The 27,259-nt window shown below is 45.1% G+C and overlaps 1 protein-coding gene across 1 annotated transcript; it reads right to left on the reverse strand.

Moving 5' to 3' along the window:
- Positions 1-5,906: 5,906 nt before the first annotated feature.
- LOC306637736 (neprilysin-like) lies at positions 5,907-26,110 on the reverse strand. The gene is made up of 13 exons (XM_079100513.1): positions 25,940-26,110; positions 25,053-25,133; positions 24,858-24,953; positions 24,627-24,745; positions 23,466-23,531; positions 16,471-16,605; positions 14,516-14,617; positions 12,889-13,025; positions 12,687-12,780; positions 11,470-11,598; positions 10,507-10,605; positions 7,908-7,985; positions 5,907-6,092 (listed from the first exon to the last, which is right to left on the reverse strand). The coding sequence occupies exons 1-13, from the start codon at positions 26,079-26,081 to the stop codon at positions 5,922-5,924; spliced, it is 1,449 nt and encodes a 482-aa protein (XP_078956639.1). The 5' UTR covers positions 26,082-26,110; the 3' UTR covers positions 5,907-5,921.
- Between the last annotated feature and the right edge of the window lie 1,149 nt (positions 26,111-27,259).

Here is a 27,259-nt window from a genome sequence, read left to right on the forward strand (position 1 = left end):
GAGGACATCGAATGGTGACCTTGGGCACAGCAGGGGACAGCATTGCTCACCAGCAGGGCCTCCAGACCTCCGCCCAGTGGGGTCGCCTGGCAGGGCGCCCGTTGGTGCGGTTCTCGCCCGGGAGCGCGTGAGAGTGGCGGTGGGGGTGGGCTGCCGAGTGGAAACTCGGGAAGAAACCTGATTTTTACTTCCTGAGATGTGACTCCTTCATGTTCACCAATACCCTCTCATCAGACTGCAATGTTTCTACCTGCTTTCATCCATCTTGCGAATCATCCTCATGCACAGACGCCACCTGTCACTTGCAGGAGTAGAAACAGGCACAGAGTGGTTACTAAACTCTCCCCAAATACGCACAGAAACTAAGAGACAGAACTGGGAAAAGAATATGTAAACCTGCTCATCTTCCCGTCCAGTCTGTTTGCCTACAACGCACACAAAATCGTATTCTGACCATGATGCCACTTTTCTCATCGACCTCGCGACACATGAAGCCGATCCTGTCTCACCACTGTTTCACACCTCCGACCCCCCGCACCCTGGCCAGCGGACAACGCTGGCCACCACCTCACCCAAAGGCGTTCTAGAAGTCCCACCGTGACAGATCCTGACAACAGCACCCCAGCTGCACAAGCCGCACAACAGCACAAGTGCCACGAGAGGCAAACTCAGCGCCACTCACCCCTATTTCCAGAGAAAAAGACCCAGGCCACAGGCCAGCTGCAGTCATTTGGCAAAGTGCAAGGCAGGAATCCCACTCAGGCCTGCCCGCCGGCCCGCAGCCCACGCTGACTCCCCAGCATGTGCTTTCTGCTGCTCCATTGATGCAACTTTTTTCTGTGTGCACTGGGCCTGAACCGAGACCCCTGAGCACGCTCGGCAAATGCTCTAACCACTGAGCACCACCCAAGCCCCAGAGGCGACTTTCAGCTCAAAGGCTGAAGCCCAGTAGAACCAAAGAACGTCGCTGGGCTGGTCCCACAGCTGCCCAGGCAGAGGGCACAGCTTCAGCACTCTGCCCCTCCCAGGGCCTCAGGCCAGGACGCTCACTCTGGTGCTGACACCAGAGTCCGCTCTTGTGAGAAAGGTGGCTTTTCTTCCTATCATCAGCCATTTGTGTGTGGGTCCAAGCTTGGCAACTAGGCATGACCCTCTGAGCCGATGACAACTTCCTCTGCAGGGCATGCGTGGGCCTCTGGGAGCGTGGTAGGTAAGTGGTAGGCCAAGTTCAGAGACGTGCCCAATGCTGGAGCCGCCTGGGTGGGTGGGTCATTTCTGTCAGGATTTTCTTTGTGCCACTTTTTCTCCTGATTTAAAGTGATCCTGGGGACTTCTAGGAAAGAATTAAAACTCTTCCATCCCTCATAGCCCTTAGCACTTACCTAACGTGACATCAGGCTATTGTCTGTCTAGCTCATTCGATGGTAACTCAAAGGGTGACTGGAAGGACATTCCAGGTTTGGGGAACGGGATCCCTAGGGCCAGAAGGGCACTGGGACTCGGCAGGCACCAGCCAATGTTTGGGCCTTGGCCTGTCAGGGGTCCTCCGTGTACTGACCTGGGAGGCTCTGCTGCTCTGCAGACGGCCCAGCGCGGTGGCAGCCGGAAGCCGCAGCCTGAGCACAGTCCTCCCAAGGGACGGCCTGAGAAAAGGACCAGAATTCCTCTGCAGAGTCCTCCCACTTACAAGGGGGTTTGAAGACCTTCTGGTCGGGCTGCTCGAGGACGAAGTGTGTATTTAAAAATAAACTCTGTCTAAAACTTCAGCCTTGAAACCACTCGGCTTCCCTCCCCACGTCCTCTCCTCCTCTGAAAACAAACAAGAAGCCTTCTCGGGCGCTAATTAAAAAATGTTTTTGCTGATAAACAATGTTTTTCTTACAGCCCCCAACAAGCTGCAGAGACTACTGGCTTACAGGCTGGACCTCTGCAGGGCAAGTGTGAGCCAGCCAGGTGGACGCGGCCATGGGAGTGGGTTCAAGTCCAGCTTGAGGCTCATCTCGGGCTTTCTGCTGAGGAGCATGCCTCCGTCCAGGGCAGGCCGCTTGTTCTGTAAATAAGGACACCATGCGGCCTGCAAAAGGCCACCAGTAGTCACTGGCCCACTGGGGACACAGAGAGCACGGGTGACCCAGTGCAGTGGCTGAGCCCTGGCGTCCCTCTGCTTGCACTTCTGCTGGGGGCTTTTCAGGAAGAGCCAACGCCCGGGGGCGGCCAGCCTGTGCCTCAGGGCTGGCTGGATCCCACTAGCCCAGACCCCGAAGCCAGCGCAGAGACAGCCACTTCTGTTCTGTTTTGCGGGCCTCCTTTGTTCCCCTCCATATTGACTTAAGTCTGACATCCACTTCCAGCGAGAACTTCCCTGGAGCGTGCAGGTCTCACTGTGCTCTTAAAAACCCTGCCAGGCCAGCCGGCCGTCCTCCCTGGGGCTAGTGCTCCCTCCTCAGCCTCCTCCAGGGGCTGCAGGCTCCCGCGCGGTGGGCAGCTCCTCTCCGGCTCTGTCCTCTGCTCTGGTGGCACAGGGCTTTGACCACAGTACCTGCTGCCAAGTTCCTGAGTTTTATTTTGAGACATAACAGCAGGAGAGAGGCAGCGATGAAGTCATAAGTCTTTGTAGTTCATGGACGGTGACTCCTGGGCTCACGGTCATGATTCATAAAGACTGGGGCCACCTGCCACCAGGGTATCGGTGAAGCTCTGCCCTGAGAGACTTAACAATACGGCAAACAAGTCTAAGAACAAGAGGTGGATCCTTTGTTTTGTCCTGAGCATGTTCTTTTAGAGGCCTATTTTTGTTCTAAGTGACAATCCTGTTACTAGAGTAAATAATGTTAGATGTATTACCAAGCGATTCTTGCCAGAGGATGTGATGCTCCCAGCTCAGCACCTTTCTCTCGACAACATGGTGTGTTTGAGATTCTTACTACTGGCACGGCTCCCCAGAAGACATGCTTGACATAACTTGAGGAACATGCACTGGGCGCTCGCAAACTGTACTGACTTTAACACTTTAAGTCCCCGTCTGCTGCGGTGCCAGCCACTTGCACGGGCAAAGGGAGCCTTTCTGCCAGAGAGTTCACCTGGGAGAATCACAGGTAGGCTTCCTGAGGGCTTCAGTTGTTCTGAATTTGCTGACCAGAGAGCAGCCAAGGGGTGCTGTCCCTTCACCAGCCATGGCGGTGCAGAGCTCAGAGGGAGAGGAGGGCAGCTCAGGTGGCCCCGCAGCGTCCTCACCAATGGCTGTTACCCTTCATGCAGTTGGTGAACGTGTGCCAAGCTCACCAGGGTCCCTCTCTGATGACATAACTGCACGGCCTCTTCTTCCAACAGGTTAGTCTCTGAGGCAGCAGAATCTGTGGGTGCCTGGACTAAGCTGGGCAAGGTGTACTCGGCTGCACGCGAGGGGGCCCTGGAGGCTGGCAGGGGAGGGGGAGTACGGTGGGGCTTCTGCTAGCAAGGAGGGCAGTGGGGGCGGGTCCAGGACAGAGACCAGAAGCGGGAGGCCAGAGGGGTGGCTCAGAGTCCATGTGGCTGGAGCCCTGGGCAGCTGGGCGGAGGGGGCTCTGAAGGGCTCTGGAGGGGGCATGGGTGGTACAGGGCCTCGGGCCCTCCTGTGCAAGTGTCCCCTCAGCACAAGCCAGCGACAGGGATGCAGTGAAAGGTCATCGGGAAGGAGCACACCTCCATCTATGCCTTCGAAACTTCTCTGGACAGCAGGTGAGAAGGAACCAAAGATGCGGTGATGGTGACAAACACTGAGAAAAAATCAAAATGACTCTGGGACGTGATGAGAAATGTCTTGCTCCAGAAAGTGACACAGGCAATGGTGAGACGAGAGGTCCCCTGTCCCCTGTGACACCTGGCTGGAAGCCACAGTAGGATAAGGAGCACCTGCACTACATCCAGAGGCCCAGTCTGAGCCACGCCACACTCCCTGTCAGAGTATTTCTGATTATTTTGGAAGAGAAAACTAAATTTCAAATCTAGCTTGTCAAATTAAACCCATCGTCTTGTGAAAAAGCCCATAAAATTAAATATCAACAAGAATGACACAGAAAGAAACAGCGTCCTGCTCTGGGGAGGGTGGTACTGAAGAGTCTCAGACCTGGGTCCCAGCCGCAGAGCAGACCCGGGCCCTCACATCCATAGGGTGGCCGAGCAGGAAGTGTGGGTTTCTTGTCACGTTCTCCAGATGATTCCAGCGAGCAGCTGCGGTCTTGAACTTCTGTATTCAGTGTACCAGGCAGAGACGGAAAAGGAGAAAAGCCTGGCACGGAAGGTAGAGAAGACCCGAGAAGGGATCAGCAACACCTCCTGAAAAGGACCCCAAGAGCGAATACGGAAGCACACGTGCCACCAAACCAACACTCATTAAAATACTGGGCTCAGCTCTGGCTTTGCCGATCTGTCTCACGGAGCGAAGGGCCCAGAGAAAATGAATTGCAGATGAAGCGCCAGGGAAGGAGGCAGTGTGAACGGCTTCACAGGTGACTACAGAATCGAGGGCGACCTTACTGACTTCAAAAGAAAAGGCCAAGCAGAAATTCAACGACTTTTAAAAATCATGAAAAAAATCTCGAACTTAGGGGTGCAGGTATTTAGCAGAAAGACTTTACCGATATCTGTCTGTAGACACTTTACAGTGCTAACAACTATTAAATCTAAGATATGTATTTTTAAGTAAACAGTAAATATTCAGGCTTCTGCGAAACTTCTCAAGGATCAACTTACCCAGCATGTTCTTTCTAATCACTGTTTGAGGGTTCTGGACCCAGGAGTGAAGACTCCATCAGGCCACCGTTCTGCCTGTCCACCCTCCTGTCTTCCTTCCTGGGATCTATGCATGCTCTGACCCTGGCAGCCTTGTTTTTGAGCACCAGATGACTCGACATTTGCTCCAACACAAACCCAGAAGTCAGCAAGAGGCAGCCTGTCTCTCAGGGCACCTCAGTCCCGCAGGGACTGAAACACACCTACGTGGCAGTGCCAGCTCTGTACGCCTGCACGGACGGGTTTACGGGGAACGTGACAGGCCTGCATCAAGCAGTGCCAGGCGCTGGGGACCTTTCTGGGCACACGCTCTCCTTATGGTAGTGCTGATTTCATCACGTCTGCCTTCTGCTGTGGTTCCCCTTGGAATCTCCCAGGGCCCAGGGACAACGGTACTGAGTATTCCAGAATATTAGCAGAATGCACGGATGGAGGAAAAGCGACGGACACACGAGAGGGCAAAGGAGCGCGTGCAGGGACCCACGCCCTCCGGCATGTCCCTGGGCTAGTAACCCACGCCTCGAGTTGGAGTCTTAGGCTTCCCTTGCTCACCCGTTGGTGATTCAGACTGAGGACCTCGTATATGTCAGGTGCTGAGAAGTTCTAGGTGCCAGGAAGGAACAGGCCCTCTGTCCAGGGCCCGGGAGCCTGGACAGAAAGGGGCCACATGAGGAGCTCTGGGGATTCAGGTGCACAGCATGTACGCTGATAAACAGGTTAGAGGCATCCATTAAGTGGAGACAGAAGCACTGCTCGTATGCGGACCTCACTAGGAGCAGCTGAAGCCCCTTGTGAGATCTACCTCTGGTACTTACTGTGTGACAACCTCAGGGTTTAAAAAGGTGCTACATGAACCAATCCTGGAAGGGGCTGGAGTTGTGGGCAGCCTGACTGGTAGAAAAAGGTGAGTTGCCAGCAGAAGAGCATTCTAGAAGGAGGCTTGCAGGAGCTCTGCTCTACCTAAGCTAAAGTGTTCCTGAGAAGCCCGTCCAGGACAGGCTGTGGGGCAGGCAAAGGTGTTGAAGGGATGCGGATGGAAGGCCACCCCTGTGAAGGAAGCTCACACTTGGTGAGATCCGGACCCACTTGGAATTCCTCTACACTGCCTTGGGGGCCCCTCAGTGAAGGAGGACACTGTACCCTCACGCGTTCTAAGCGCCTGGCATAGGAAGGGGAGGAGGGCCCCACGCTGAACACGAGAGAAACCGGAGTACGTACTCGTCCCTGTCCACCTTTTGCCGGAGCTTCTTCAGCTGCTTGCTTTGGGTGAATTTCAAACTTTGAATTATGTTCTCAAAGTATTCATCTTCTTTGTAGTTCAGCTACAACAAATCAAAGAATTTGGGAGAAATATCAAAGCCAGTATCTGTAGAAGTTTCACTAGAAGACACATTTTCTTAAATTCCATCAGTTAATAATGTTAAGAAACAGCATCGAAACTTAGCAAAGGACGGTTATTTCCAATGAGCGGGTTGCTCTGTGACAAGTCAGTGCTGTTCTGCATGGGTCACAGCTACAGCTTCTTCTTTTGTAACTAATCGAGTGAAACAGGGTCAGACAAGCCTTGTTGATGAGGATAAGAGCACCTTCTTATTTAGCACCGAATGTGTGCCTAGCAAAGTGTTCAGTACTTTAAATACATATTATACTCCTTCAAACTCATGGTAATCCTCTGAACTGGAGGCTGCCATGGCCAGACAGTTTAGTCACTTGCCCAAATCCAAATCAGTAGTGGACTGTCGGTGGAACTGCAAATTAGTACAACCACCCTGGAAAGCAGTATGGAGGTTCCTCAAAAGACTAGGAATGGAACCACCATATGACCCAGATATCCCACTCCTTTATCTAAAAAGAAAAAAAAAATCTAAAAATAACATACTACAGTGATACAGGCACATCAATGTTTATAGCAGTGCAATGTGTGATAGCCAAGTTATGGAACAAGCCCAGGTGCCCATCCATAGATGAACAGATAAAGAAAATGTGGTAAAAATGCACAATGGAATTTTACTCAGCCATAAAGAAGAATGAAATTACGGCATTTGCAAGTAAATGGATGAAACTGGAGACCATCATGCTAAGGGAAATAAGCCAGAGTAGGAAAGCCAAAGGTTGAATGTGTTCTCTCCTATGCAGAAGTTAGAGAGGAACAAGGAGTTTAAAGAAACGGCAGGGGTGGGGAACCCCATGGAAACAGAAGGCAGGTCAGTGGAGTGCAGGAAGGAGGTGGGGGAGGGGGAGGTTGGGAACTGCAGAATGAAATCCACCCAATTATGCTAAGTACGCATATGAACACAGCACAGTGAACTTCATCTCTGCGTATATTTGTAAAGAACCAATAATTAAAATAAACAATAAATTTTAAAAACGTGGTGGAACCGGGTGATACTCAGGGAGCTTGGCGTGGGGTCCACGCTCAATCACCACATTTGCCACCGCCCTGCGTCACGGGGCCTGGCACTTGCAAGACAGCTCGTTTAAGAGAAAGTCAAGCTTTTTTGCCAAAGGAAAGGAGGAGAGAGCTTTTCAGTCTGCAAACCTCCATGCTAGACGTGCACAGTGACCAGGAGTCACTGTCATCCTGAACCCTGGAAGGTTCAGGTCTGACACCTGAATGCCAAGCAGTGAGGGTGGCGCTTCAGGTGGGCCGCTGAGGTGACCCTGAGCAACTCTCTTCTCTTCCACCTACTGTTACCAGGGGAGAATGACGTGGTTTCTGGTTCTCAAGTATTTGATTTACTTTGGTTTTTTTTCAACAGAGGAGGTGTGATGTGGTTTACCTAGTGGGGGAACAGTTAGAAAGCCCAAGGAACCTGAGGCTATGACCGTTGAGGCCTAGATAAGATGTGCTGAGGCCTGTCCTCCACACCCTGATGTCCCCCACCCAGGTTCTCCAAAGAGTTTCTTTACTATGCTTCAAATGGAACACGTGCAGACCAAAGTAACAAAAACCAAGCGGGTCCAAGCTCAAGAAACGAAAAGCTAAAACAAACATAGCCTGGCGCCCGTGTGAAAGGCTTTATGTAGTAAGACCTACGGTTTTAGGCTATTTCACACGATTTCTGGCATACCCTAGCCAGAAATGACATTGCCACCAGCCCCAGATGTCACTAGCCAGGGTCACTGCAGAGACTTACCTCGAGGTATTCATTATTCAATTTGTTATCATTTGAAATGTCTTCGGGGTAGCCGATCCTTTCTTTAATTGCCAAGGCCTACGAAGGACATAATACTGAAAGTCAGGGTGATTATGCAACTTTCAGATACAAACGTCACAATTTGCCCATGACAAGCCATTGAATAGCTCGATCCATACTATTTGCAAAAAGAGTATCTGATAACGCTGGGCCAGAGTTCTTTGTAAGGGCTCCTTCCCTGGGTTAAAAAATAAACAAAAATCAGGTTTGAAATTCATCTTGAAATTACAGGTCACAGCTTTCCCAAGGAAACCTCAAATGGAACTGACAGAAATACATTGCTCTGCATGTATTGCAGTTCTAATGAACCTTCTTCTCAGAAAAACTTTTCAATTTTAGAGGAGTAATATTTAGAGCTTCCATTCTTGCAAGATAATATTATCATTTCCACTTCATTGTTTGGCTGAGAAAAACAGATCAGGGCTTTGTGGCTACAGTGCTAATACTCTTCCTGAATATTGGTTCCTGGAGTTTTTATGTTCTCCTTTGTTCTCCAAAGTCAGTGAGCCTGTCTGCCCAAGGTAAATGAGTGATAGTAACTAAACAGGTGGAAAACAGAGTTTTCCCATCATCCCGGCTCATATGTACCATAGGAGCTTTATTTAATTTTTGTCACTTTAAAAATATTTTACTCATTTTGATTAAGTCATTATCATTGCTTGTTAACTACTTGCTATTTCTATTTTTTTTAAAATTTCTTTTGTTTGTCACGGACATTCGACTTTGATCCTATCACCCCATTGCTCTTAAATAGTCTAATTAGGTTAAAATTTTTCATGAGACGAAAGCCTGTACCCTTTGAGTTTTTTGGTTGGTCATCGAATGAGTGTTCTGTTACAATCTGTTGCATAAGCCCAGGATTCCCCCAGGACGCAGGCCGGGAATGAGCCCCAGCAGTCACTGAGGCCACGCCCATTTTCTTGTAGGTGTCTCCAGTATGACTCGTGCAGATCAGCCCCTCCTGATACTACGTTATTTCCTCATAGACATTTCCCCAAGTGTTCTCAAGGGCCACATTCCACAGAAAGTAAAAGGTACTACATAACAAGACTTACTGTTAAGGACCTTTGGGTAAATACGTGAGGGAAGACAGTAAGCAGTTTTCCTTATTTCAGGACTTCTGAGAATGAAAACCAGGTTATGTTCTAAAAGGTTTAGCGCTTAGGTTATTTTAAGTATCTAAGAAGAGGATGGATTTGTGATTTATATCATTCCACATATGTTCATGTGCCCACCAAGAACCAAGTACTTTGTAAAGGGCTGAGGCTAGAATCCTGGACAAAATTCCCTGCCCCCATAGAGTTTATCACAAGTAGCAAAGACAGTGAAATAATACACACATATTTTAGTATGGTGCCATCGACTCACACTAAGAGCACACACCCTAGCCTTGGGTAGAACAGAGGAAGCTTTCCGTGGGAGCATTTCCTAAAGTCTTTGAACCACTGGCCTCTGGTGGGACAATTGGTAGTCCAGTGTTTTGTGACGCCATTTTGGTTTTGCCGATCTAGAACAATCCAACTGGTTACTTCAAACAGAAACACGTCATAGACAGCCAAGTCATCAGAGAACCAGCACATCTGAGGGATCAGTGATAGAAAGATAGCTATACTGTGGGCCTAAATTATGGGCTTACCCCACCCAGGACTCATGGGAGAGCTGAAAATGAATACTACTTCCATGTGACTTAATTTTGAAAGAGAGGTGGATTGCAGTATGTTTATTATGGACTGCAATACTGGAGTCGCAGGGAATGTCTGCTCTTTCTGTTACTCTAACTACAGGGGCACAGTCAGGCATGTGGATGCTGCTCAGAAGGCAAGTCGGTTCTCACAGGACCTACCCCCACTAGATTTTATAATGACAAAAACAAATGATCAGAGTAAACCCAAGTCTAGAATTTCCTTAGGAATCTCATGACTTATTCTTATGGAAGATATTAAAATGTCCAGTAAGAGCTACAACTGAAGGGTAAATAGGAATAATTATAAAAAGGCTTCTTCCAGATGCCTTTAATTGCAGATGGTAGGACAGGTGAATAATGTACACATGACATTTTCTTGAAGGGAAGCTTAATATTATTTCCTGTGTAGTTCATGCAAACAGCTAAATAGGGTGTGCTTTAAAAGTTTAAGTGGAACATTAAGGGGACATTTTGAGCCATTGGTAGAGACATTTCGGGCCATGTTTCATAGAAGGATAAAAATATGAGCTACTGAAATATTATCTTTTATTCTTTATTTGCTCAGACAGGATTTTCCTCTTACTTTCCCAAAGTCCCCTTAAAGGAAAGGGAAATGAGGGTTCCTTTAAAGTTTAAAGTTTTAAACTAAAAATGCATAGCTGTCATTGGCTGCAGAGATAAAAGATGCAAATCACAGGACAAATGTCCCCACCGAGGCGCTGTTCCTGGACGTGTCCGTCCTGAGGGAGCTGCGGTTTCCTCAGGCACTCTGCGATTCCGCCCTTTCCCGCCCGCTCCTAGGCCCGCCTTTGCCTACAGAGGATGCTTTCTTTGCTAGCTCTGCTTGATCCTTACCTTTTCTTCAGCTCTCTTTTTCGTTTCAGCATCCATCCAAGTGAGGTCATCTAAAGTGTGAATAAACACTTCCCGGATCTGTGCGATTAAATCCTCAACCTCAGATTGAAAGAACAGAAGTCAAATTTAGGCCATGAATTCATTCTTTGTAACATGATTTTTATTGTTGTTTTTTTTTTTTTTTTTGTAATGCTGGGAATCAAACCTTGAGCCATGAACAGGCTAAGCAGGTGCTCTACGCTGAGTTCTGGCCCCAGCTCCCACAACACAAGTTAAAAAAACAGAGCCAAGTGCTTTCTTTATATAACTTGATAACATCAAAAAATGCACATTTATAGACAAACTGTGATGCAGACAGATGGATATGTGAGATTGTTATATTTTACAGCAATATTGCTGCTATCATCATTCCTGATTAAATAGGTATTAATATGTACATTAATTTAAAAAAATCATCTTCTGAATGTAATGGTTCCCACTATCATTATTAGAGCTAACAAAACGTTAGCTGTCACTGCCTTGAGTGGTTTAGTTTAGCATGAAGCAGCATTTTGACAAATTTTCCTAGCACAGTGTTAAGTTCACTGCCTTCAGTCCAGCGAAAGAGGGATGGAGTTCTTTACTTCAAACACACTCCGGTTTACTTTCTATGCATGTAAGAAGGCCCTAGTTCTTGGCCCACTTTGTCCTGGCAGAGCTGACAAATGACTGTGGGTAGAACCTGTGGCCAGGTGCACCAAACACACTGGACAGCTGGTTTTGAACTGGACAGTGTCAGCAGCAGGAAGAGAACCAGGCTCCTGGGGCCGGAGGGTGAGATTCCTTAGGAAGTTGTGGCACAGTGGGGGTCAGAGCTTCTTGGCCAGTTAGTGAAAGTCCGGCTGCGCTCGGGACAGAGGTGACTGCCACGGTGTGCAGGCTGACTGAGGGGAAGGCCGGCGATCACCATCCTGAGCCCCTTACCACATGCTTGCTCTCCCCTGCGAACGCCGCCTCCACATACAGCCGACCCACCACACCTTCCAGGTTCCCGTTGACATAGTTCGCGCAGCGCCTCCAGGTGGCGGTTTCTACTGTTGTGCCATAAAGGGCCTAGAAGAGAGAAAAAGAAAACGGTCCTGACCAGGAGCCAAGGGCACAGGCTGCACATGACTCTCCACGCCCCAGGTGAGTTCTGGCCATAGTTCTCACTGCCTACCAGGCTGGCGTCCCCAGCCCACCATCAAGTGCCATCCCACTAGGTGTTCACGTAAAGTGATCTGAGAACAAGGTGTATTTCCAGAGGCATGTCCCAGTAGAACTTTTGGCTATTATTAGTTAATATCCTTCTAGAAAGCTTTATGGAGAATAAATACGACACTGTACCCACTGCATAAACATAAAGGGGAAGAAAAGTTCAAAAGATGTACCGGGGGAGATCTTACACCCAAGAAAACACATTCCTGCTGCTTAATGGTTTTTCTGAGCTTCTAGTACTTAACAAAATCTGTGTGTGTACAAATTTAAGTATCACTAAGGGGTTTAACCTAAGTAAGGGAAATCCAGCACAATACCATTTTTGTATTCTTTAATTTCATATATGTGCCTACATCATTTTTCAAAGGGTTAAAACTAGGACTTTCAGAGTTTTATTGTTTTTAGGCACCAACCAGTACATCTGCTAGAATTTCTCCTTCCTCAGTCCCTACTGCCTGTTCCCCTGACAACAGAACTAAAATGATGGTCCTCTGCATAACGCAGGTACAGCCTAAGGAAAGCTTCCAGGCTCTAGTTCCGGATAGGTGCAGTATCACTGGATTGTCCACATCAAGGAAGTCCACCTGAGTTAATGTCCAGTGTGTGTGAGCACCTGGAAATAAGTTACTCGAGAGGGCACCCTGTGATGGCTACTAACACAACCACAACTGGCACAGAGGCCGTACTCCTTCCTAAACTGTTCATATAACCATGGATAACACCTTTCAGGGTCATGTGACCAGTGTCATAGGAGACATCATAGCCTGGCAAAGCCCAGGAAGACAAACCTCTTCCTAGCCATTGCATCCTAAATATGATCACCAAGATTTGGCATCTTGTCTCTTGGCAGTGATCACTACATTCTAGCAGTAGACACAGCAAGCCTTCAAAACCAATAGCTCTTTATGCTTTAAGTCTTAAGAAAAGAGAGATTTTTTCTTCACCTTGCGGAAAGCATTTCTGGACTCCTTGTAGGTTCGGTTGAGGCTGCTTACAAGATCCATTATGAACCTCCAGGACATATAATTTTGAAGATCTCTGTATAAAAAAACCCACCACCCAGCAACAGAAAAGATGAGGCTGCAGAGCTTCTACAGAGTGATATGAAATGCAGACTTTGAGAGTGTGGCACCCTGACATACTTACCGGGCAGAATATTTGGTAAGAATGGGCTTAAGTTTGGTTAAATATTCTGGAGCATAAACAACCACTTCTTCCTCATTTGGAATATTAATATTCACAGTTGACATGATTTCATTTGTGAAATTTGACCAGCTGAAAGACTGGAAAAAAGCAGGCACAGAGCATTCAGTGATTATGGATTTCTGTTCTGGGATCTGGATGCCATTATGGTCAGACAGTCAGACGTGGAGGGGCATCGGCTGCATCACCACGTATTTATCACAATGGCCAGTCTGTCATTTGTTTGGGATGTTTCCTAAGTTGTTTCAATCAGCTTTTTTGAATAGAAATTAGTTCTGAAGTATGATTAGTTACATAGTGGAATTCCACCACCCACTAAAGAGCAGACACAATGCTTCTAAGCTCAGAGAACAAGCAATTAGAAAAAAGAAGAAAAAGAGAACTTAGCTTTAAAACTAAAACTTCAGTGTATACAAATACAGAAAGGTCTATAATGTGTTTGTCTTTATATTCCATGCAGATTGGTCATGTCAAAATGAACTCCTGTATTAGATGTCACTATAATGTGCTCATCAAAACATAATAAGTGGATATTTTATAAACAGTTCCTGCAACACAGTAATACACCTCTGTGGAGATCCTGCTGCAAATGAAAACAGGCTTGGAGAGAGGAATGGGATGCTATGGAGCCCAACAGAAGGGCGAGTTTGAAGCTGTAGGCCCTGGAACACGTGGTCGGCATGCTCCAGAAGCTAAGTTCAGACTTGCCAAGAGATGGAACCTATCGTTTTTTAAATGGTGAGTTGAGCGTGCCTAAGATGATCAGTATCTTGGAGCCTTCTCTATGCACATACTTAGTAAGTAAGGGTGCTGTGCTGTACGGGTGGCTTCGCAAAACATATCACCAAAAACATTATATTAAAAGTTCTATGCACAAAATGCTGTACTCAGTACCTTACATCCTTTAAAAAGTCCTCATTTATTAGAATTGGTGCCCGAGGAAATTCTGTCACCTATTGTGGGAGTTCCCAAGTTTCTGTGGATATGGCTTTAGGTCCCTTCTGTGTCCATCACCTAATACACAGGAACACTGCACAGCCAGGAAGAGCTTAGTAGATGCAGGCTATGCAGCGTGAAGCCAATGGCTGTCCAGGAGCCGTCGACGAGACGGATTCTCCTCTCATGTCTGTCTTCTCTGTCACTGTCTGAACACCACCATGGGTGGCTGGATGGGAATCTGGAAAGTCCTATGACTTCCCTGTGTCACTGTCTGATATCTGAGGACCAATGAAAACAGTGGTCCCTCAGAGAGGTCTTCACCTTCTCCAAACCCTCTTCTATGACAGTGTCTGATATTATGGCCTACCTGCCTTAAAAGGAATTTACCTTTGAAATTCATTCTAAGTAGAAATATGTATCATAAAATAGTACACAATTATAATTTCAAATAGTTTTTCTTCAGGTATTGTCATAAGCTCAAATGGCTGGTGTCCTCTAAATTCATTCTTGACAATCTTATTTCAATCAATAAGAAATAAAATTTTGAAAAGCAGTGTTTTAGTGTTTTATATGGTAGGTTTCAATGTTAGGAAATGGTTCAGGAAGAGGGCACATAAAATTTGCTACTTACCTTCCCATTGAACTCTAGTGAAAAGTTTTTCTGCATCTGGGCCAATGTCATTTTGTTATAAAGAAACATGGGATCAACTCGATCTTCAGGTCTAGATGTTGCCTATGGGTATAATTTTTGATCATTGTTTTAGAACTCAGAATTCTTTAGGAAAATATAACTACATATGACAGAAAAAGAAATATAAGAGGTATAATACAGTTTGATTTGGTTTCTGTATTGTACTTGTTTTGTAATTTATTTTGTCATATGACATAAGTGAAATTTAAGAGATTTTTACATGTAGACAGTGAGATCTGGCTACAAATAAAGCTTAAAAGTCTTCAAAACTGTTTTGAGAACTGCCGGAGTCACATAAACGATGTCTGTGGACTGGTTAACGGGCAGCTCAGTGGTCTCTGCAGATGTTTCAAATCATGGCTTCTTGGATATGACATCTCCCGTTTCTCTCTCCAATACTCGGCCTCCCACCCCAACCTATGGTTCACTATCCTAGTTGAGTTGCAGTCAGGAAAAAGAAAGTGCTGCAGCAAGTAGCACAGAAAAGTCCTCCTGTGGCCCAGAGCCAGGCTGCAGGCCAGGGAGAAGGGTGGCACATGCCACGCTGGTGCCACCTTCCCATCCGGTCCAACTTGTCCCCTGCTCTACACTCAACAGCACTTTTATTTATTTTTTTTAACTGAGTCCAAAAAAGGAGGAAAAAAATGATGATTGTAACTCACAAGTAGTGTTCAAAGTGAGTAACAGTAAATTTAAGTGAAAAGAGGCGAAAGGTGAAGGTTTACTGGGAACTATTTCTCAGTGGCAATGGCTCCAACGTCCCCTTAGGTAACTTCTTACTCATTCATGGAAAACGCGTGTCTCTGAGCATCCCCTGCAGGCAACACGGTGCTGAGCACTGCTGGAGGCGCACAGGTGACTCACGATGACCAGGAAACCAAGGCCGACCTCGGAATCCAAGGTGGGGCAGAAATACAGCCACGGAGAATTTGGGGGTGACAGAGAACTGCCACTGCTGAGCCCAAGCTGGTCAAAAGGGGACACGGTCTGGGAAAGCAGAAGTGGTAAAATCCCAGAGCAGGAAACCATTTCCCCTAGCAATTCTGCTCCCAGCAGAGAGCCACAGGTCACCCGTAGAACCGTTAGGCCTTTGGCCGCAGCTCTGGGCTGTCTGTCTCCGATCAGGGATGTGTGGTTTCATGGAGCACCAAGAAAACTAAAACTGCCCTCCAAGATCCTCACTAAGATTCTGACGAGGCCAGATGGTAGCGGTGGCTGGTGGGGACCTGGGGATGCACGGACTGTTGTTTGCAACGCCACAGAGCTCCGTGGTGGGTCCTAGACAAGGGTTCAGTGAGTAACCTGAATGCTGGGGACCCAGAGTTCACTCGCTGGAGACTGCAGGGCTCCATCAGAGGACCGTGGAGAAGAAAGTGCCAACTCAGACTCCAAGGGTGCGTCTAGGGCCAGAGGAGACCACAGCTCTTGGTTTCTTGGCTGCTCCATAGAGCGCCAGTCTGAACTCAGTGGTGTCATACTGAGCAGGACCATGTGCAGGGGATAATACTTCTTAAAAAATGGATGGAGACTATTTTAAAGTAAAATAGAGTAGAATTCTTAAGAAAACTGAAGTACCTTTGTATGTATTGGAGCCTCAAGGCATCTAACAGTCTGACAGTGAATGGTAGGATTTTGATGTAACCACTTATAATAATTAAGTGCATCTCATTTATAGTTGTCAAATTTAGAATGTCTTTTGGACACTGGGAACCCAGTTTATTATAAGATCCTATAGCTCCAAAGGTCTTCTAGAAGTCAGTGGTCCCTCAACATGGTAAACATTTTTATCATTTGATTAGAAAGTTACGCTTTTACCCTTAAATATGTTAGAGGAAAGAAAAAAGAAAAGAGAGGATTGACATTATTCAGTATATCAGGAAAAAATTGTGTTTTACATTGGCAATTTCTTTCTCCAATTCCATAACTTTATTCATTTCTGAAGAAATCTGCTTTTCGTCAATAGGCAATCCTTCCTCCAGACGAATCAATTTGGCCACAGAAATCATAAAATCCACATATGCTGTACAAGCCTGCAAGAAATAAACAGCAAATTGCCAGAGAACCTTCTAAATATTCATCATAACTCTTCAGTTAAAACTGGCTTTCAATTCAGTGTTGATATTTGGTAGCAGATAAAGCACAGGAAAATAGAAATCCCACCCTAAGGGCCAGAAGAAATGACCCGCACAGATTCTTAGGAGGTCGATCGTCTTTTAATTAGAGCTTAAAGCGGAGTAATAGAGTATCACTTTGAAAGTACTCAGTAATTTAGAGCCATTGGCAATTAAAATAAAGTATGATCTCATCTTGTTTAAAATCTACTCAAAATTGAAGTCCCTGACACCAGCTTTTCTTCAGGTAAAGCAGGCAACTTGACCAAGGAACGCATACCGCAACCTGGGGCGAGGCCAAGTCTACCATATACCAAGACGGGGTGCCAGGCAAACGGAAGAAAGTTTAACAGGGGTGTCATCAGGCGCTTCACATTCTCAGTTTTGAGAGGGTTTTATATTTCTACTCTTCAATCAGAAGTAAGTTGCTTTCCACCACCCATACCCTCTGCCACCGTGTTCTGTCTCCAGCTGGGCTCGGAGTATGGAGTCAGTGACCATGGACTGAACCTCTGAAACTGCCATACACCATACTTTAAACAAACTCCTAGGAGGGTAGTTAGGTCTTGAAGAGTTCATACTTGCCCACGTGAAAGGATGAAAAACAGAAGTAAGCATATATAAATCTGAGCATTCACCTGGACTCACCCTGGCAGATAATGGTGCTGGCTATGTTTTTACCAAGAAAATTAAAGATGGCCACATCACCAACCTTGTTCAGATAATCTGGGTGGGGAGCATATTGAATTCATAAATGGAGAAAATGTCATTGGGCAGTGTCACTATGAAGTTGCTAACAAGTTAAAGGAATTTTACACAAGAGGAACTCTTAACCCTGAAGTTAACAGAGACTACAAAGGCATTTGAAATAGAACCAGGGTCGAAAGATGGAAAGTTGTCAGCAGACAAAGTTGGTGCTGCAAGAGAGACACTTGGTCTGAGGTCAAAATGTCCTGTCACCGTGGAAGAAATGGTGTGAAGGAAACCAAGAATTGAAACAGAGTGGACGTAGAACCAGATGATAAAGGGTCAAACAAAAACCTTCAAGGAATTTTAAAAATACCCAACCCTGTTTCTTGCTGAAAATTCTAATAATAATTTTAGGAAGAAAAAATGTTTTGGTATCAATACATATAATGAAAACTGTCTTAAAATTAGTATTCCCATAATTATCTCATCCTTATAAAATTTTCTTTTTGATGTTTTTATAATGTGCACATCATATTAATATGATAATACATGTGTGTAATTTGTAAAAGTATGTATAATAAAGTTAAATCATAAGTAAGTAACAATGAAGAAATAGGAATCCTCACGCTGATTGTGAGCACAAAGGCACACAACAGTGCCTCAATATTGACCTAAAACTAATAGGGAGATGAAAATATCAAAGAAAAATTAAGCAAAATGAGCTGGACATGGTGGCACATGCTTGTGATTCCAGTGGCTCAGGAGGCTGAGACAGGAGGATAGTGAGTTCAAAGCCAGCCTCAGCAATTTAGCAAGACCCCAAGCAACTCAGAGAGACTCTGTCTCTAAATAAAATATAAAAAGGGCTGGAGATGTGGCTCAGAGGTTAAGTAGCCCTGGATTTGATCCCTGGTACCAAAAAAAAAAAAAAAAAAAAAAAAAAAAAGAAAAAGAAAGAAAAGAAAAAAAAAAAAAGTCAGGCAAAATATACTATTACCAATGTGAAAGTCCAGAAGTTTACATATTGCCTTTCTGCAATCTTTACCAAATCTACGTGAACAGATCCCTGTGGAGCGGAGCCCTTTCTGTGAATGCACTGGAATGATTCGGGACTCTCTGGCCAGCCTCTCCTTCGCTGCTCAGCTACTCAATAGCGTAAACTCGTTTTCCACTGTGAGTCTGCATTAAAAACCTAGTCACTAAGGTAACGGGAATGAAAAGATCATTTTATATATCTTCTTGCTAACTCCATTCTTTACCTATTAAAAGGTAATCAGAACTCTTGTTTTGCTTGGGAGTAAATGAGTATGTTGCCTTCACACCTCATGGGGCCAACTATTCCAAAGTATAAGCACGCAGTGCTTCGAATTAACTGTATTGCAAAGCATACAAATCCATCTGCCTTCAGCAGGGAATCACTACTGACTACGAAGGAGATGGTAATGTGAATTTTCCAATATCAATCTACTGAGATTTTCTTTACTGTATGAGATGCTTTGTTGTTAATGAGGGAGCAGACAATAACAGGACTCCTCCCGTGTGCTTCGTTGCCTCTACTTCAATATCTTTATCTTCACGAATGCGTTTAAAGACCATGGGACTCTGGGGGTCCAGAAGTCTGGACCACGCTTCTGGCCTGCTGAACGAGGACAGTTTCTCCGGAAGCTGGATGCTATGATCTTACCACCTTCTCGGATGAGAAGTCTGGGACACTTTCCTCCTTTCTTCACTCCCCTGAGACTGATTGGAACCTGCATCTTAGCAGTTTGATTATCTTTCCTGGCTTCCGAAATTATCTAGTAGTCGTCAGACCCCCAAGCGTACGGCTACAGTTAAATCCTTTTTTACAAGACATGATTCTACCATAAGGTTTTCGTTTTCCTTCTTAAGATGCTGGGATATGGAAAATGCCAAAGAATTTTTATCGCCATGATCTGGGGAGAAAGTAGTAACACATATTTCAACATTTAAACAGTACACTGGCCAGGTTATTTTTTAAATTGAATAGAATTTTTCTTTTTTTTTTTTGTGACTAAGAGAATATTTAGTTTTTAGGACACAGGCCAGAGTCAGTCTTAAGTCAGTTTTTGAAAAGAGAGTAAATCAGTGATCCTCACTTATAAAAACAGTTTCAAAGAGATCATTGGTTTTAAACCAATTGGGCAAAATCCATATAATAGTAATCTTGCGAGGGTTTAAATAGCCCACTATTGATATTTACTAATACTGATACCATAGATTGTTACTCTAATCATGACTATCTCCATTTTACTGGACCAAGCAATGATATTTATAAATTGCCTCTTTAGAAGTGGGGATTCTTCTCCCTGGAAAAAAATTGACATTTGTCAGAGTTACCAGAGAAGAGAGCAACGTCATTTGATTGCTATGCTTTGAAATTTAGTATGGCTGCTAAAAAATGATAGTAAGAGCCAGGGAGGAAGAGGAAGCCCACCAGGATGATTGGCTGATATCTGGGTGCCTTCGTGGACCAACTACCTGTGGACCAGGGGTTTCACTTCCAGAGACTCTGTTTGAAGTACCCAGTTTTTACAAATTTTTTGCCTTTTTTTCCTAGGAAGAAAACCTATATAATATAGAGAGGGAAGTAACTGAGAAATCATGGAACTATGCTATTCTTAGCCATGATACTGGGGGACACTTAAGTGTTGCACAGGAAGTGTGTCAGGGGAATACAGGAACATCAAGCAGGAAAGATGTTGTTTTCTATCTAAAAGTCTTGGGAACTTCCTGGATTGAGCAGCATGTGAGCAGCATCCAGCTCCTCACAGAGGAACCACAAGTGCACAGCCACATAGCATCCCTTAGCTTTAAGAAACAGCCTGAACCCAAGCAGGACTCTAGGGAAGGAGGATCACAGGACCTGAGAAGATGTACCCTGGACTAGCATGGGGACTGTTTGGGCTTTCATCGGGTTATAAGGAAGAACCTGGAGATTCATACAAGAACTTCTAGGCTTATAACATGTTTGAGACACTGCATGTAGACCTTTTTACGAACTGGTCTGTTGGACTCACACTGGTGAAGGCGGCGATGACCATTCAGAAAGATGAACATGTGAATTGCGATTTCTACTTTTCTGTTCTTTTTAAATATTTGTTGCCTTGGGTAGTACTTTAGTCCTGGTCAAGTATTTTAGCCTTCTCTTTACAGAGGGAACAAAGAGCCATGAGTGAATTAGTCTCTTTTTATCTTCTATTTCTACTCTGGATTCTACAACTTCCCTCCAATTCTAGGGGGAAAATGGCCAAGTATCATCTATATGTCTGATAAAAATCCACAAGTTCACATTTCTATTACTGGAAGATCCATCTAAAAATTTAGGGCATTCAGGAAATAGAAAATGAAATATCTTAGTTTTGATAGATCCATAAAATAACAGCAAAGAAAATTCAACAGTATATTAAAAAGACCAATCACCATGATCAACTGGGTTTATCCCAGGGATGCAAGGATGATTCATAGACATAAATCAATAAGTATGCCATACCATATTAAGATGAAGAGCAAAACCAAAGTGATCACCTCAATAGATGCAGAAAAAGCATTTGACAAAAATCCAACCTATATTCATCCATAACAAACCTCTAAAATTATAAGTATAGAAGGAATGTACTTCAGTACAGACAAGGCCATATATATCAAGCCCACAGTTAACATCATGCTCAATGGTGAAAAACCTAAAAACCTAAAATCAAGAACAAGACAAGGATACCCACTTTTGCCCTTGGGATAGAACATAGCCCTGGAAGTCCTAACCAAAGCAATTAGATAAGAAAAATAAATGGCATTCACATAGGAAGGGAAGAGGTGAAACTCTCTCTGTTAATCTCACATACAGAAAACCCTGAAGACTCAACCAAAAACTTTTAGAACTAATAACCGTTACAAAATCAACACATAAAAGTCTATTAGCATTCCTATACACAAAAAATGAAGTATCTGAAAAAGAAATTAAGAAAACAGTCCCTTTTACAATAGCATAAAAAATGGGAGTTAAATCCAACCAAGTCTTAACAGAGCACGTGTGTGGCCACTCAGCTCCAGATGGTATTTCCAGGCAGCCACACAGCAATGTACTATAGAATGGAATGCAGGCAACTTCTGCATCACGTACATAAAAGGAAATTGCTGCCATTTTCCTTTTCTCTTTTTTCTGTGGCCTGAAGTGTACACAAGGCCCTGGTGAACCAATTCTGACCAAACAGGTGGATGTGAAACACCGGAGGAGCCAAGTGCAAGTAATGTTGTCCAAGAAAGCTGGGTCACAGACCTTCTCCTGGTGCAGACCTTACCCCCTCCCCTGGCTGCCTGCAGAAGATGGAAGTAAACTTTTTTGCTTACGCTACTGTATTTTTGAGTCTTTATTACCACAGCTTAGCCAAGACCCAATCATTAAGCAAATCTAAGTGCCTCCAGGGACCGCGAAGTCCATATGCATCAAGGAGCATCTAGATGACAATTGTTCACAACTGGAGAACAAGGGCTCTGTCTGGAGGGACCCTCGGCAGATGGCTCTGCCCTGTCACTGCCACCTGAGATGTAAGCCGAGGGTTCCACTTCTTCCACTTTAACTTGTCAAGGAATGAGTACAATCAAGTAAAATCCTCCAACTTTGTTAACCATTGGCAACTAACCCAAAAGTAAAAAGTAAAACAAAACAAGCCTGCAGGTTAATCAGAATGCCTCCACACCAGGTCAAGCCCCAGACTGCCAGGTGGCACTGATCTAGACTATGGAACGACACTAACTATAAGATGCACCATTGTCTCAATAACACCTCTTTGAAAAACAAAAAAAGAAACTCTGTCACCTTGGCGGACAGGTGTACCTGGATATCAGAAATGTAAAAATAGGAAACAGAATAACTGTTTTAGGGTTGGAAAAAGTTGATTTTTATAAGAGCACAATCCTAAATATGAAAAGCATCTCAGTTGATGATTATGATAACACAGTATAATGAGCCCAAATCCCTTAATCTCTTTCAAATCCGAAACAGGAAACAGTTGGACATCTCTAAGAGCCAATCGCTGCAGCCCACCCAGTAATCAGACAACTCAAATCTCCCACACTGCTGGACTCTGGTGCTATTAATTGTGGTCTCTGATATAATACACTGTGTATCTTTTGCTTCATTTCATTGTTGCATCACCAATCAAAAAGACACAATTTCCTACTAGTACTACTTCTTAAGGTATCATGTTTACCTGGAATGTATTTTAATGAATTTTGTGATCCATTTGTTTCCCACCATCTGATTGTGCTAACCTAGGAATGTTGGTCATATCAAACATGAAATTTAAAAATGACCATTCTTTGAATTAACTTTTAAATGTTTATCAAGTATGGGTCATGAAGTGATCTGAAATCTGGAATATTTTTGTCATGAACTGAACTGCTCCTAGTTATTGTAATGTCATAAAAAATATGACATGAAATAGGGTACTGTGAAAAAAATAATTAGGCAAAATAATTGACAGGCAAACACATTTAGCTAATAGTTTTAACTAAGAAGCAACTTCGATCACTTCGCCACACTGTGACCCGCTATGACCACGAATGGCAAACTTCACTTCTTTTGGAATTGCAAAATTATGAGGAAGCCTGCAGGACCAACCCCTTTCCTGGTGTCCAGTACCATGCAACATCCCTGGTTTTGGCCCTTGCTGCTTCTGCCATCAGTCACCAAGGACCAGGACAGCAGCCCTGGGAGGCAGGGCTGTGAGGCAGATAGGAAGCTCCCCAGCACGCTCGGCCTGCCCAGCAGGCAGACAGTAGGATCTGATGTCCACAGGCCAGCTGACCAGAGTGAGTCAGGAGGACATGCTCCTGCCTGCACAGTCCTCTGAAAGTACAACAAGAATGTTGGAGAAGGGTGCCTTTCACTGCATCAATCCACCCCTGGTCCTGTCAGAGGTAGTCTCACTATCATGTGTGATTTTAAGTGTCCTGAGGAAAGAACATGAGGGGTTCAGATTTGGTTCTAGTCGCCTTCATTATCTGTAGGGTTAGGCCAGAGATTTGCGTCCTGAGATTCGTGTTTGATTGTGTGTCCTCCTTTCATTTACCTCTTCGTATATTCCAGTGCATTCGTAGTAGTCCAACGAAGGGAGGCCGAGTCGAGGTTGGTCAAACTGTAAAAACACACACCAAGGCAAACATATCACTCCACAGACCTGAAACCACTGACAAAATACGCGCGTGCCTATCGAAGGACCTGGAATACAGTTGTCTGGCTGCTGAGGAGGGTAAGGATCGGAAGCTGAGTAAAGGCCTCAGTAGGAGATGGTTTGCACACTGGACACACCCACCCGCAATTCCTGTGCTCCACATGGTGAGATGGGTGCTCAGGAAAGCCAGAGCACGTATGGGCTCACGTGAGAGCCCAGTGGCGGGGAGGCCAGTACGAGGAACCCAACCCAGAGGAGTGTTACAGAAAGGGCCAGAGGCACTGCACAGGAAAGGCCCTGCTCCTTTCCCGCTCCTGACCCTGGAGGTGAAGCTGCAGGATGCTGGCGTGTGAGAGTCCAAGGAGGGGGTGCCACAGGGGGAGCGGGCCAGGCACCCTCTGCAGGAGAAAGGTGGGGACCTCCTTTAACAGACATGGCAGTCAAGATTTTTGCAATAGTGACATAGCAGGTTTTTGTGACTTGTCATGTTTGGCGTAGGTTCTTTTATAGGAGACCACATAAGAGCTCACCGCAAACACATTCGTGAATCTCCTCCTACATGAACGGTATACATTTTAACAATCTAATGAAGACATTTGAAAAGAATGGCCTTTCATTTACTAGAGAAAACAGTACAGATATTCTTCAGTGAAACTCCAGTTGTGTTCACGATCTACATTGTTTTTGAGAGTAATGAGGAATTTTTGGTTTCCAGACCTGCATTGCGTATGTAAACCAAAGCATGCTCTTTCCAGGAAACATGCAAAGAAATCAGGGGCTCTTTGCATGGGAGGGGCCTGAGGTCTCTTCTGTCATTTATTTTACGAAGGGAGAGGTATTTAAAATGGGTAGCAGAAGTGAGAGGTAAACGTTAGAAAAAGAGAATTAAAAAAAAATACTTTCCAATTTCCACCTGCAGCCGTCAGAGACAAGAGCGCAAATTCATGATCCCTATGTATAAGCAATTAAAATGAAAACATGCAGTATTTCTAAATATCACTAACAACGGTGGCCTGGACATTTTATTACAATTTAAAGATAACTGCTCTCCGAACTTACATGAATTACGTGGTGTGTGGAGTTCTTATCATCAGTGCCAACGAAAAAATTAATGAAGACTTTTTTCCCATATTTAGAATTCAACCGTGCAATAGATTTCTCAGCTGCCCAAGATGTACCTAAAGCAATGAAAAGTGAAATATATCTTTGGATGCTTCAGTTCATTAATGACATCATAATAGATTTCATATGGAAATTATTTGTTTAAAGAAAGGAGGAAAATGGCCTTACCGTAGGTTTGTTCCCAGTTTTCTGTTGCTATGGGCCACCCATAAATATCTGGTAACAGTTTGATTAGAGGCTGCCCGCCTCTGCTATTAATAGCAGCTTTTGAAAACAACAAAAATGAATTCAATAAGAAGTCTATGCGTATTTTGGCACCAACAAATGCAGACTCCCAATGAAATCAAAAGCAAGGGCACTTACATTCATTGATACAGGACCTGTACAATGTTTTGGCTTTCTGCACTGCTAATATATCTTCAGGTTTGGGCTCTTGGAGGACTTCTGAAATGAGGCATGGAATAAAATGCATCACTATGCCTGCTCATTTGCAGCCTCAATCCACGTTGCTAACACTGGGTTAGTAAGAAAACTCGCTGTCCCCTCTCCCCATTCCAAAACCCTATGGGAAAAACCAAACACCTGGATCATCATCCCGAGCACAGAACTGGGGGTTAGTTCCATAAGCCAACTGAGATGCAAGTTTTTTTTTTTTTTTTTCAAAGAAAACAATAATAATGCAGGGGAATTTAGAATTAATATGAACAGTCCTTTGGATGGCTGGAAAATAATGATCTTTGTGTGACTGTACTTGGACTGCCCCAAATGAATCAGGTGAATTGTTCTACTTGTTTGGATATTAAAAAAATAGCAAAAATATTTTCCTATAAAGTAACTTCCAGAAGAGGAGAGAACAGAGCTAGGGATAGTAGGGAGTAGCCTGGACTTTCTCAATTTTTTAGGGGAGACAAAGCTTAGTAATGTCTCACAGCAACTTTAACAGGGGGCACAGTAGAGAGGCTATGGAAGGGTTTCGGTGGCAATTTTTAAAATTGTTTCTTCTGTAAAATGGCATCAAGATACCATTTCTAGGGCCAAAGAAGCTTTATCATGAAGGCAGAACTCTAAGAGATGCCACACTTGCATCCCAGTGTGGGCAGGCCTCACAGTGGCTCAGCCAAGGCCCAGGAGCCCCGAGGAATTACCAGCCTTGATGTTTTGCGACACTCCCTGTCATGGCTAACAGCTTTATCTTAAAAACAGACACTGGAAGAGCGATTTCTGGATGCACCAGCACAGCGGCCACTCACCTTTGAGAACAACTTCCAGCTCATCTCTTAAAATGTCAAAATTGCTGTAGCGGGAGCTGGTCTCAGGAATGACATTGCGTTTCAACCAGCCACCACAGGCGTATTTGAAAAAGTCTGTACAAGGCTCAGCGGTGGCATCCATGTTCTGGATCAGTCGAGCAGCTGGAAGACCAGGGAAAGGACAAGAGATGAGGGTTGTGGACGGGGAAGAGGGTGAGGCCTGGCTCCCTCCATGATCCACCAAGGGGACAGCTCTCCTCTTCTGTGATGTTGCCTCTGGTGGCTTGTGAGAGCTACCTGCTCGGAGTCCTCTTCTCCTTGACTACAGTCAGCTCATTTCATTCCTGAGTGGTCTGGGTCTTCCCACCCAATGTCTCCCAACACCCTTCCCCCAAATAGCTGAATTTCTTGCTGGTTACTATTTGAGAAGAATGAAGAATGCAGGCTCCTCTGCTCCAGCTCTCTGGGCCTGGAGTTAACAGGATCCCAGTCTGGGCTGCTAGAACATTCAGTGACCTGCTCTGCGAGGTGCCATGACTTTTGAAATGTCTCTGAGACTCTACGGGATGTGGGGTGGCTCATGGACTTTTATCATTACGGGGAGGCTCTGAAGCCAGTTATTACTCCTTGGATCTTGTTTACAGAATTTTTGCAATTCAAACGCGCACCCACTTTGCTGTTTATGTAGAGCCTGGCATCATAAAATTGGCTGTACGCTTCTTGGCTTTCCGCATGTCCACTCTTTTATCTCTGGGAACTTTGATGGAAATGCAAATCCACCAATACGGAGCCTACGTGACGTGCAGGATGTTGACTGCCACAGGCAGCCATTGAGCTGCAGAGCGCTGTTACCAAAGGTAGGATGTGGCTCTGTGCCCACAAGGTCCCCTCCTCGCACAGAGAACACCCTCCTACGGCTCTCCTCTCTTCTTTCCCATAACTAGTTGAACTGTTTTGCAATGAAAACAAAGAGCAATTGAGAATTCATGGGTATCAAGAGACTATAAGCTCTCGAATGAGCTTTTGAAAGGACTTTGCTTTCTGAATCAATTAATTAATTAAAAACTTCAAACAACTGCTGAGCTGTGTGGATTTTTTCAGCTTGGTTGGTGAATCTGTTCTCCAGCTGAGCCACAGTCCCGGCTTCTGACCTCCCTTGGACACATCTGCTCACCGACCTCAGGCTCCTGAACACTGGGCCCAGGCAGCCTCCAAGCCAGCCTCTCCCAACTGTGATGCTTGGGTGTGCAGCACAATCGTTATCACAGCCTCCCAGTTTGAAATTTGGGGTAAAACTCCCTTGGATTGTTCCTAATTCCT

This window comes from Sciurus vulgaris, assembly GCF_902686455.1.
Source record: "Sciurus vulgaris genome assembly, chromosome: 10".
Lineage (NCBI taxonomy): Eukaryota > Metazoa > Chordata > Mammalia > Rodentia > Sciuridae > Sciurus > Sciurus vulgaris.